The 13,359-nt window shown below is 32.8% G+C and overlaps 1 protein-coding gene and 1 long non-coding RNA gene across 2 annotated transcripts; one reads left to right on the top strand and one right to left on the bottom strand.

Moving 5' to 3' along the window:
* Positions 1-806: 806 nt before the first annotated feature.
* On the bottom strand, positions 807-3,350 carry LOC109809406 (Ankyrin repeat family protein). The gene is made up of 2 exons (XM_083075910.1): positions 1,594-3,350; positions 807-1,357 (listed from the first exon to the last, which is right to left on the bottom strand). The coding sequence occupies exons 1-2, from the start codon at positions 2,956-2,958 to the stop codon at positions 1,037-1,039; spliced, it is 1,686 nt and encodes a 561-aa protein (XP_082932036.1). The 5' UTR covers positions 2,959-3,350; the 3' UTR covers positions 807-1,036.
* A 1,735-nt stretch (positions 3,351-5,085) lies between these two features.
* Positions 5,086-6,959, top strand: LOC109807412 (uncharacterized). The gene is made up of 4 exons (XR_014434272.1): positions 5,086-5,182; positions 5,342-5,424; positions 5,517-5,611; positions 5,687-6,959. It is a non-coding gene; the product is annotated as an uncharacterized LOC109807412 (long non-coding RNA).
* Positions 6,960-13,359: the final 6,400 nt, after the last annotated feature.

The following is a 13,359-nucleotide window of genomic DNA, read 5'->3' on the forward strand; positions in this document are numbered from 1 at the left end:
AGACTTAAATTTTGATAATTACAGAGATTAAAAATAACAATTTTAAATTTGAGGAACCAAAAAATATATTTATCTTAAACTTAAAAGACTAAAAATATACTTAAACCTACTTTTTAAGACCGTGACAAAATTAATTAACTAATGTCAATACTTAATTTATGCTGAACTTTTCAATGAACAAGAGTTGAGACAGTAAATATACTCTTGATTTAATTATTATTATAACTTTTATGATTTCATAAATTTTCCCTTTAATAAATACTTTTTTTTAGTTTTATAGTTGTAAAAAAAAATTCTTTCAATTTTTAGTTACATAAATTTTCTCTTTTCAATCTCTTAAAAGACAAACATAAAGAGAACAAAAATAATGTTTAAAGACAAAAATAATTTTTTTAACTATATTTATGAAATTCTGATGACCAAAAGTGTAATTAAACTTATATTTTTTTTAATAGTCAGAAGACTAAATTACTATGACTCTATTTAGTCAGTATAGTCAAAACAACATTACATGGCTATCCAAAAATAACATTATATATTTTTAAGAAATTAAAATGAATTATTACATTATAGAGATGATATAAATAATTGAAAATATTTTTCCCCATGACCATTCGAGGGTAGAAATGGTTGGTAAGGATAGGAATAAAATCCTCCCAATTAAAAAGCATGAACTACGACCACTGATGTAAGCAATCCAGGATTTGATAATTTCTATTTGGATGACACTATACTCTACACGGGAGCCAAGCCCCAAAACCAATCGGGGACACTCAACCCCCAAAACATCATGCAAGAGAAGGTAATAGATACTCCAAAGCAAGTGCATTGCCCCAGTTTTAATTTCTGGATATAAGTTACAAGGAGAAATTAACATGCACACTACTTCCTTCCGCACCCGACCCGAGTATGCAGAATTAAGAAATTGAAAGAAAAGAATGTATGAAATGAAGAGAGATAAAGAAATATTGTAGCCCTAACGACCTTTGTTGAGTAAAAAATTAGACGGTATATCTACAATCTACAATATTGCACTTTACTTAGACTTTCTGAGGGACTTAGATTTCTTCATTTTACGCGATTTATCATCCACACTGGTCCATGTATAACCCGGGGGAATGGCAAAAGGGTCCGAATCCAATGGCATGGAGGAACATCGTTGATGCTTACCCGACACGCTGGTATTCCGTCTCAGCCACGTGGAGGAGGAACCGCGGTTTTCCGGTTTATGTTGTTCATCACTCACCAAATGCCTAGGGCTCGAGAATGGAGTGTAGAATTGCTCCAAAGGTTGCAGCTCCACGAACTTTGTGAACGTAATCACCACTCGAACTGTAGGGACCACCGGTATAGCCACCTGACCCACCAAAACCAAAAATAAAAATTATTACTCACACCACTTTCCTGTTCTGTTAGTGCTGGACAAATCACGGTCAACCCCCCCGACATTCACATCGCTATCCAGCGCCACGTCACCATCCACTCACCTTCTCTAATTCTAATCCCCAGAGTCAGACCCAAATACAATCTCATTTTGGATTAATTTAATTATAAAAAACACTAAAACTGCAATTATTCCCGAAACGTCCGTACCTTAACCGGGAATGTGCCCGCCGGAAACGTCGTAGTGAGTAACTCTCTCAGCCTCCTCACTGCTTTCACTTTATTCGCCAGTATGTCCAGTAACGGTAGAAGCTCCTCCGTCTTTAACGGAAACTGTTCCGTTAGCCACACTGACGGCCGTAAGCTTCTAACGTATTCCTTTTCCTTGCTTTGTGCCAAACTCACCGTTGCCGATGCTCGTCGCGGCGCTGGGGCCGTCACGGACGTTAGGTCTACGCTTTTTCTTCCCATTGGGACCCACTCTCTGTCTTCTCGAACGAAGCTACTGTGTCTTCTCTTGTCTGCCGTGGGAAACGCGAAACTCGGATTCTCCGCAACGAGAAAACCGTCGTCGTCTTCGTCCAGTTCCAACGGCAGCACCTGCTCGCTCCCTGCCACGTCGGACTCGCCGCCGGCCACTTTCCGTGACCGGAAACTGAAAACGACGTTGTGCATTTCGTACACCTTCGCCTTCCACTCCCCGACGGTCTCGGTCTTCTCCTGTCTTCGCCAATTCGTTCTTCCTACGAGTTCCGCTCGGGTGACGTCCATGCCGGGACGGTACACGCTCGTCTGCGAGCAGAATCCGGCAACGTCGGACTCGTTCATCGGTCCTCCGGCGTTCTCGAAGGCGTCGAAGATTTTCCGCTCATCGCGGTTCAGCACGAGGAGCGAACCGGCGGGGACGTCGTGCGCGTGGTCGCCGTCGCCAAGGAAGAGGAAGCTCTGGTCGGCGCGCTGAATCTTGAGGCCGTCGAAGCCGGCGAGGGAGGTGTCGGCGCGGAGGTTGCCGTCGCGCTTCCAGATTCGGTAGGTGTCGGAGGGCGCAATCTTGCCTACAAAGGGAATGACGGAGCTCTCGAAGTGGAAGGAGATCTCCATGTAGAAGTCGCGCATGCGGCGAAGGGCGGCGATGACGCGCGGGAGGCGGCGGCGCCACTTGGACCAGGCGTTGCGGTGGTGGAGGCGGAGGAGGACGAGCGCAATGTCGGAGGCGCGGCGGCAGAGCGCCTCCTGGAGGGCGTTCCAGCCGGCGGAGTTCTGGAGGGAGACGTCGGCGCCGGCGGTGGCTAGGGCGCGGGCGGCGAAGAGGTCATTGAGACGGACAGCGAGGTGGAGAGGCGTTTCTCGGAAGGGAACGTCGCGGCGGTCGAGGACGGCGGAGATCTGATCGGCGATGTTTTCTTGCGCGAGGGAATCGGATTCGGTTTGGATTAGAGAAGGATCGGGGAGGCGTGGGAGGGAAGAGATGATTCTGGAGAGGGTGGTGTGGTCGGCCAATGCGACGGCGTAGTGAACCGGACTGTGCGCGTAGTTTTCCGGCTTTATCGTGGGAGGAGTGGCGGACTTGGCCATCTTCCACTACCCTAGGCTTTCTATTTTCACTTCCCAGTGAACGAGAACGAGGGTTATGTTATGTCATGAATTACTAGCACTATAAAGGGTATTTTTGTCATAATTGTTAATTGGTAGGGCACGGCTTTTTGTAATACTGTTGAAAGACATTTTGCACTGCTTGTGCCGGGGGATGAGGTAGCACTCGTCAATTGGACTTCACCTCTGTCACCTTCCCTTTATTCCAGGGGCCTTTTTGTCATTCCCTTACTTTCTTTGCTCAGAGGCCAGAGCCTCAGACTGGGATATTAAAACCACAGTTGACATTGCTCTATGCTTTAATTCAAATCAAATCAATGCCATCACGTGCTTACCATTACTTCTTCCTCATATCTAATTCTAACTTCTAACTTATAGACCACCAAAGTTACAAATAACCGTTGGATGCGCTCTAGACTCAATAATGATCACGTCTAAAACTATTTTTTTTTATTTTTTTTTTAAACTACTCTGCCAAGTGTCTCCAAGAAGTATATGATCTCCACCATGCTTTCGTAACAAGGGCATAGGGATGAAAGCACTGGGTCCTTCAAATTGCAAGCGCTGGTAAAAGCTCTCTGCCACTAAGACCAACTCTACTTGTCATGTTCAAATGTTCTCATTCACGATATTTCAACTTCCAGATCTATCCAGTACACATTCAGAGACAAAGAGGATTTTTTTATAAAAAAAAAATAAAAGGACATTATGAATGATAAATTGGAAAACTAATTGAGAAAAAAAAAGTTGTAAACGACAAATTCAAATTTAGAGAAATTTATCTGTTTAAAAATCTCTACTAGAGTGGAAAACTTTCCACCCCTTCTCATGTAACTTGTACGCCCGGCAAAACATTATATACATTATTTGAATATAAATTTATAATTTAAAAAAAAAATATTTAAAACTATTCTTTATTTTTAATAGAAGAACTCTTAAACCTGCTTATAACTTATATCTAAATAGGCTAATTTTCCATACTATAAAATTATCAATCTTTTACTATTTTTAATATAAATTTTAAATTATTATCATACTTTTTAAGCTAACAAGTTATTGATTAAAAAAGTTAACAAGTTGTTAAAAATAAATTTAAATATTGAAAGTGATTATTGTATATATAGTAATAATTAATAAATAAATGTGTCCTATGTCTAAGTTAGTCTTTTCGCTATTTTTTATTTGGTCAGTTTTTTATTAACCGATTTCATTAAATACTTTAAATACAACTAGCTAACTTATTATTTTTTTAAACTCCTATATTCTATCTTACTAATGTAAGGATAGTGACCTCATAAATATATACTTCATTCTCTTCCAACTCAATTTCATCACATTTTTCCTTTCTATGTTTTGTTTACAATACATATCAGAGTTTTGGAAACCACTGCGCGCTGTGGGATTGAAGATCAGTGATGCTGTTGTTTTGATTGATAGAAAGCAAGGAGGGAGAGAGAATTTGGAGGAGAATAGCAATACATGCAATTATTAAATTGACTAAAATGGTGAAAATTTTGAGCAATCATGGAAAATTTGATCAGGATATGGTAGGGGTTGTTATGAAAATTTTAGAGGAGAATGCAAAGGTGGAGAAGCTTGCAACTAAGCTCAAGGCTTTGTCATTTAATTTTGTTTTCTTGCTTATATGCATGAAAGAATCCTGTGTTCTCTAGCTTATTAACATCAATTGGATTCTGTTCTTACCGGAATTTGGTCGTGGGGGTGATCCGTCCAGTAAGATCGATGAGCCTCCTTTGCTGGGTGTATTGGTGCTCCGAGATGGGGGAGGTACCTGCAAAAAAGACTCCAATGCTAAAGTTAGGGTTTGCATGAGTAATAGTCTCATATATACAATGCACGTACCTTGAGATAAAATATATCATGATATGATATGATATAATTGAAGGGCGGATCTGGTCTGGGACGAGATCCTCGGAATCAGGTATGATTCGCTCAAATGCCGGGCTGACGTCATGCACCGCGTGCCCGGGATTACTTATTTGCAACACTAATCCGGGCTAGGAACCCGGGTGCGAAGTACGGTTAGTACATATTCTAATTAAAAGATTGGCCATGATCATATATTTTTCTTTTAACTAATTTGGTTGGTTTTCTCTTTCAAGTTGGACCTGAGATATGTTTGCTGAAGACTCATGTGGATATTTTTCCAGATTTTACTCCTGATTTTGGCTCTAAGCTTCTCAAGGTGTAGCACTAAAAGATGCTCTATTTTGCTTAAATGCCTTTAACCTATGATAAGGGTGTTATGTACTGTGAGCATTGTGTGTGATAAGTTTTAGGCAATTTTTTACGTCTCTGTTCTAGTTGCATACTTCCATCTAATATATGCTTTATTCTATTAAAGATTGCAGAAAAACATAACTTTTTAATCTTTGAGGATCGTAAATTTGCTGATATTGGTAACACAGTGACCATGCAATATGAAGGGTAAGACTGTTCAACTATCGTTGCAACCTTTTCTGAATTCCTCTGATTTTTTTCTACATTCAATGTGACTTGTTGTTATCCCATTATTTCAGAATTCAGAGGGATCTTTCATATATTGGATTGGGCTCATATAGTAAATGCTCGCATAATCTCAGGTCCTGGAATTGTTGATGGATTAAAATTGAAGGTATGTAATTTAATTATACTATACCATAGCAACACCTCAACTCATGGCCTAGCATGTTTCTTGAATCATGTTCAGGATTTACCTCGTGGTACGGGTCTATTACTGCTTGCTGAAATGAGTTCAGCTGGTAACCTTGCCAAAGGAGATTATATACCACTGCTGCTGTAAAAATTGCCGAGGATCATTCTGACTTTGTAATTGGCTTCATCTCAGTCAATCCAGCATCATGGCCAGGGGCACCTATGAACCCTTCTTTCATTCAGGCAACCCCTGGAGTTCAAATGGTAACTGGTGGCGATGCTTTAGGGCAGCAATATAGCACTCCATATTCTGTAAGTTTCGGCTTAAGATAAAAACATGCAAAAGTATTTTTCCCCCATTATTTGTTGTACACTCTTAGGTTGAAAAGGAATTTTTGTGGAGAAAAAAGGATAAGGGAAATGGAACGGGAGGGTATACTAGTATATGTGTATCAGTAGTACGAGCTGAGGAAAGTGCAGCCCCCTGCTTTCTGCATTGAGCATGAAACAGAAGCTGAATTAAAAGAAGTTAACACTGTCTTGGTAATTAGATATCACCAAATATGGTTTTGGCCATTCAAATTATAAGTGATAAGGATATTTTGGAATTAGTCTGTAGATATCACTATTAGGATAAAAATAATAAGATGCAAAATGAATTATTGGCTTTCATATGGGCAAACTAACTAGTTTCTCTGGCCTCTGAATTAAGAACTTTTTTCCTTTGGTCCTAGTTTACTTCGGTGTGTTTTTTTTTTTTTGGTTCGTCCCTGGAGTATCCACCGCCGACAGCAGTGACTAATCTCCTCGCTACGTTGGAGGCACCTCAAAGGGTGGGATAGCTGGCCCCAAGATTTAACGCGGCTGCATACACAAGGAAGGATTCGGTGTGTTTAACACATACTGTAGTGATTTTAATTTTTTTTTTTTTCGAGTTTATTTTCGCTTACGGATAACTTGGTTGTCTTGTGGTTGTGGTATAGAGATGATAGTTGTCTCATTTAACCCTTGAATTTTCTTGTATTGAAAATACTGATATTGTCAGTTCAAATATTTTTTCAGATAGTCCATGATAGGCCGGACATTTAATAAGGCAAGTAAGGCTAATGCCTAGAACTCTCAAACTTATAAGATCTCCAAATTTTTTTAATAGTAGTATTATTGATATAAATTAATTTTTAAAAAAATAATAATATTTGAGATAAGGCCCAATATTTTATAAAATACATATCTTACATTTTTTATATTTCTTATTTTTTTATTATTAAAATTACTTGAAAGTGTTAAAGCTATAAAGTTTCAAGCACAAAAAATAAGGGATGCACTTGTTTAATTATCGAAAACTAGTGAAGATCCTAAGATAAAAAGTGTAGTCATGTGTTTAGCGACTTATGAGATGGATAATTTTGAATTTTTATTAGGAATGATTATTTGGTATGATATACTTTTTGTAGTTAATTTTGTAAGTAAGATTATACAATCTAAAGATATGCATATATATGTTACTATAGATCATTTAAGAGGCCTTATAACTTATTTAAAAAATTATAAGAAAAATGGTTCTGCATCTATATTAGAATCCACCAAAGAAATGACTATTGAAATGGATATAGAGCCTAAGTTCAATGAAAAACGTGAGATTCATAGGAAAAAATATTTTGATGACATTGATAGTGATGAAATAGTTCATTCTGTTGAAGATTCTTTTTGCATTGATTATTTTTTGTATATATTACATCAATCTATTTCTTCTATTGAGAGGCGACTTAAACAATTTTTAGAATATGAAAATATGTTTTGTTTTTTATTTGATTCAAATAAATTTAAAAACTTTGGGGAAAGATGAATTGAAAAAATATTGTATCAATCTTGAAAAGATTTTGAGTTTTGAGAACCATTTTGATATTGATGGTCTTGATTTGTTTTTAGAATTAAAGTTATTGAAAGAAATTCTAACAAATGAAATTAACACACCATTAAAAATATTGAACTATATAAAAAGATCATGTTCTTTTCCAAATACAAACATTACTTATAAAATATTATTAACATTACCTGTAATTGTTGAGACTGCTGAAATAAGTTTTTCAAAATTAAAATTGATTCAATCATATTTAAGATCAACTATACTATAAAATAGATTGAATGAGTTAACTATATTATCTATTGAGAGTGATATGTTAGAATTACTTGATTATAAAATTTTTATAAATAATTTTACAACTTAAAAATAAAAAAAATAATATAAAAATTATTAAGTTATATTAACGTAGACCCTTATCTTAATTTTTGCGTAAGGTCCAAAATTTCTAAATTCAGGCCTAATAGGGGCAATGACATCATCATTGTGGGGGTGGCATCATCAAAGCAGCAAATCCAGCTAAAGCAGCTCGTGAATACCCGTGTTCAAGGATGGAATGCATATTTGGCTAAATGTACTTGATGCAAGTATCTAAAAAAAACAAAAAATGAGCCAAATTTTTGTTTAAATGGGACATCTAATCTCACTGTAACTCAGACGAAGGTGGTCTAGGGTACTATATATTAAAGACATTTTTCAGTTGGAACATTGAATTGGATTTTTTATTTTCTGAGGGAAATTAAATGAAGATAAATATAAAATACAGAATGATAATATGAAACTTCATGTAAATTTTTTCACTATAAATATGAAGGGACGAGGATACATTAACATTAACTCCTCTACAATCTGCACCAAAGTTTGCTTATACATAAACAAAGAACGACAACTACCTGGCCATGGTCATAATCATCGACAGGCACAGAATGGACAGAGTTCATCAGTTGCAGGCACAGCAACAAATGATGAACTCTGCAAGAGTCTTATTTCTACTGATAACCAGCAGCAGACAATGTTTCAATGGCTTCAGAAAGTGGAGCAAACGACGGCAACAAACCTTGCAAAGGCTATTCAGAGCCTTTGTTTCTTAGCTCAATTTGCACATCAGAAATATGAGAGTACTAGTCTGATGGATGCATAACGAAGGCAAAAAAAAATGTCATATTGCTGCAGCTTCTGATGGGTAAATTGTTAAATATCAACCACCTGTAATTAATGGACCAAAACCATGTTTTACGTAGTGCTTATTTCGGGTGATTTACTGTTTACGAGCAACGAAAGGCGAGGAAAGTTGGCGTTTGTTTCCACCGATTTGCGACGATGGAAAGGCGAAGAAAAGCGAGGAGAAGCACTGTTGCTCTCCTCGCACGAGAGGGAAGAAAAGAGGTGAAAGACACGTATGATTTGTGAAAATCCGAAAATGCCCCTCCCATGCATGTGACATGCAGCAGAGGATTCACGTTCAACGAAGGAGCATAATCGATTGGCCACATAATCGATTATGCCCTTGCATAATCGATTATGGGTGAGGCATAATCGATTATGCAAGGCCATAATCAATTATGGTTGGCCACATAATCGATTATGGCATTGCATAATCGATTATGCCTCACCCATAATCGATTATGCAAGGTCATAATCGATTATGTGGCAACCATAATCGATTATGCAGGGTATTTTCGCTGTCAGTGGAAATCGGAACGGCCCGTTCCAAAAATGCATGTTATGAGAAAAATAAGAAAGCAGAACGGGCCGTTCCAATTTTGGAACGGGCCGTTCCAATTTTGGAACGGGCCGTTCCACGTTTAGAACGGGTCGTTCCACTTTTGGCCTTTGCGTAGTACTTTATAACCCCAGAACGGTCGTTCCACTTTCGGAACGGGCCGTTCTGGGCACATTAATTTGTTTTTAATACGTGTATATATATATATATATATATAATATTAATATTTAATATATAATACCTTAAATTAAATATTATTTAATATTAATATTTAATATATATATATATTAAATATTAATATTAAATAATTATATTTAATTTAAGGTATTATATATTAAATATTAACATCAAAAAGTGAAAATATAAAAAAAATAAAGTAAAACATGTTTATAAAATTATAATAATAACACTTTCATAAACATTAATAAAATAATGTTACAAAATATAATTATCATAATATATTTTGTTATTATTATTTATTATTATAAATATTATTATTTTTATTTTTATTAATATTATTATTATTTATTATAATTATAGTATCATTATTATTTATTATGATTCTTATTATTTTTCTAATATTTATTATTATTCTTATCATTATTTATTATTTTTTTAGTAAATAAACCCTATTAATATAATTTTATTGTAATTATTATTAATTACAATAAATAATATTATACTCATTTTTAATCCAAGGGTACAAGTGTAAATTATATATTCATCTCTTAAATTTTTATTTTTTATCTATCATTAAATTTAAAGCAAATATTTAAATTAATTTATTTTTAAATTAATTTTTTATAATTTTTTTAGTTAAAATTTATATATTTATCTTTTAATTATAATAATTATATAAAAAAAATTAACCTAAGGGCAAAATAGTAATCTTTCACAACTATTAATTAAAAAATCTATTTTTATCTATCACATCAATCAATTCATTCACAAACTTTCACAAACTTTCTCTACACTTTCCACTCACTTTCCCTTAATCCAATCAACCTCACTTTCCACTCACTTTCTCTTCAAATCCCTCATTTTCCACTCTCCATTTTCCATCCTCAAATCCAATCAAAGCCTTAGGGTGTGTTTCGGAAGCTCTATTCCAGTTGAAAAAAGAAAAATTATACTTACAAGTTTTTTTTTCTTCATCAAAATGCATTTGTTGTTAAATATAATTTTAAACTAGTATCCTTAGCGTTAAAAAAAGTGATTTTGAATGAATTTAATTTTGTAAAGTTAATTTTCAATTAAATTACTTTTATAAAATTTTGTTAAAATTTTAAAATTGATTTTAATATGATGTAATTTATGTTTGGATGTTTTTATTTAAAAATAATATACTAGTCAAATTCATATAACTGGTATTTCGATGTGATTATGGAGAGAATGTGAAATTAAACATACTAACACAAGTAATGAAATTGTGGGGATAATGAAATTTGAAAAGATAACTTCACCTCAGCTGACGTTTTACCCTATTAAAAGAGTTTATTCCATACTCTATTTAATAGTTTGGATTGAATTGATGTTTAAACATTTTTAATTTTTCACTGTGTAAACAAGCACACTCATATTTGCATCCACATTGTAAGTGATTAACATTATAATGTAAAGTTTACACGATTATTTCATCATACAAATTTACACATATTTAATTTAAATATGTCTTTAATCTATGTAAAATGAATGTGTTTTAATTTTGATTCTTATAAAATTTGAATTTATTTTTCATCCTTCTAAGATGTGTAGACATTATTTTTTGTTTTTATAAAATAAGTAAATTTTGATTTTGGTCCAAATAAAATTTTAATTATTGATTATCAAAAGTTATAATATATTATACTAATTTTTTTTACATATATAATACATATTTTTAACTCATTAAATATTTTATTATAATACATGGTAAGTTAATGTTAAATTTTTAATGTTTGTTTTTAATTATTAAGATTAGTAGAAAAAGTTTGAGATATGAAGAGTTGAAAATTTAAATTTGACCTTTATTATTATTATTATAACTTTTTTTACTAATAACAAAAGTAGGACTTCACCCTTTTGTTAACTCTGGAAAAAAAAATAATGACATTTTTAATACCATTTATAATACGTTTTTAATATTACAAATCTTGTATTGTTAAGGGAGCTTTTAAGGATTAAATAAATAGTTTGGTACTAGTATTTTTTTATTAAAAAGAATATATATATTAAAAAGAATATATATATATATATATATATATATATATATATATATGTATGTATGTATATATGTACCCAGGATATATATATAATCTCACAAGGAAATTTGTTGATTGTAGTTGTTTTATTTTTTGCCCTATACATGTATATATTATATAAATGACCAAGTAATTGTTGCATGAAAATTTTAAGATAATTAATTTGAATTAATATTTTCATTGCAAAATAATTGAATTATTTTAAATATAAGGACTTGTTGAGTCGATATATATAATCGTTCATAATTTATTATTCGTAAATATATATTTTTTAAAAAAACTTATTTAAATGTAAAAAAAAACAAATATAAAAGTGTGAATCGCTTATTAGGATAAGCCATTACATCAAAGTGTACATAAATTTCTTATAATGGCTTAAATATGACACGAGATTGTAAGACTCAATAAAATATATTTAAAATACACTATAAAAAATGTTCTTATTGAGTTATTTTATTTATAAAACACACCCTTGTTCAGAAAATGGTCCAAATTTCAGAGTGGGAGTGTTCTACTTTCCTTTGTATTTGTTTTCCGTATCGTCCTTCTTGATTCAAAGTTTAGACTTAAATATCTACACGTGTACAGCGGAAACTTAAAAGACGTGGTGCCTCACGTATATGTACAGTGGAAAATTTATATTTGATACTTGACCCAAATTATGTGATTACAAAGTATAGTCATCGTTTATCATTGACTTACCTATTTGTAATTAATATTTCAAGGTATTAAATTGGACCAAGAAATGTGTAGTTGTTGACACAAGTGGTTGGTGGTGTATGTAGAGTGGAAAATTTATATTTGATGTTTGACCCAAATTATGTGATTACAAAGTATATTCATCGTTTATCATTGACTTACCTATTTGTAATTAATATTTCAGGGTATTAAATTGGACCAAGAAATGTGTAGTTGTTGACACAAGTGGTTGGTGGTGTATGAAGAGTGGAAAATTTACATTTGATGTTTGACCCAAATTATGTGATTACAAAGTATATTCATCGTTTATCATTGACTTACCTATTTGTAATTAATATTTGAAGGTATTAAATTGGAGCAGGAAATGTGTAGTTGTTGACACAACTGGTTGGTGATTTCTGCATTCATCCTCTACCCAGCTTTAATCGATCATATAAATATCTTCTTTTTTTTAATCTATACAAATATGCAACAATTTTCATAATAAAATTCACAATAATTAATAATGATTTTTGTGTTGGGACCTAAGCCCTCACAGTTTTGTAGTTTTATTTTTTATCATTACCCAAAAGGTTTTTTTCTCTTATTTTATCAATATCCTAACAATCTTTTCCTCAAACAATATGAGGGTTACCTTACGACTTTGATACTAGAGATGAAGTTATTTTATAAGAATTATTTTTATAAGGTTATTACACAAGCATATTTTATAATGATGAAATATTGTTCGCTTTAGTCATTACCCAAAAGGTCTCTCTATATGTATGATTTATAAGTTGTTATTTTTTTCTTATTTTATTGATGTAGGACTTTCTATCTCAACAAGATGTCACTTAATCTCACAAATATACAAATTCCTTTGTTTGGTCTTTATAAGTTCAAAGTGTTTTAGTTTCTTAAGACCATGTAATATTATTATCAATAATTGAGTTAATCGTATATTAATATTAAATTTAATAAAATATTTTTACTAATAATAATTGTGTATCATATTTTTAATAATATACAAGTTTTGTTTTTTTTTACAGATTCATTAATAATATTTTATTACAATGGCTTAAATAATTTTTTTCGTTGAATTGTATAATTAAAAATATATAATTATAAATTTGATGAAATATTTTTTTTACTTCATATATTTGAAGAAATAAAAAAAATATTTAAGTAATTAATATTTTATAAAAGCCTGTTTTTTATTTAAGGTT

Source organism: Cajanus cajan, chromosome 5 (assembly GCF_000230855.2).
Source record: "Cajanus cajan strain Asha chromosome 5, NIPB_CcT2T_4, whole genome shotgun sequence".
Classification (NCBI taxonomy): domain Eukaryota; kingdom Viridiplantae; phylum Streptophyta; class Magnoliopsida; order Fabales; family Fabaceae; genus Cajanus; species Cajanus cajan.

Coding starts and splice junctions, on each gene's coding strand:
- LOC109809406 (XM_083075910.1), bottom strand. CDS start 2,958: ATGGCCAAGTCCGCCACTCCTCCCACGATAAAGCCGGAAAACTACGCG. Junction 1,358..1,593: donor CGGGCACATTCCCGGTTAAG/GTACGGACGTTT, acceptor TTGGTGGGTCAG/GTGGCTATACCGGTGGTCCC.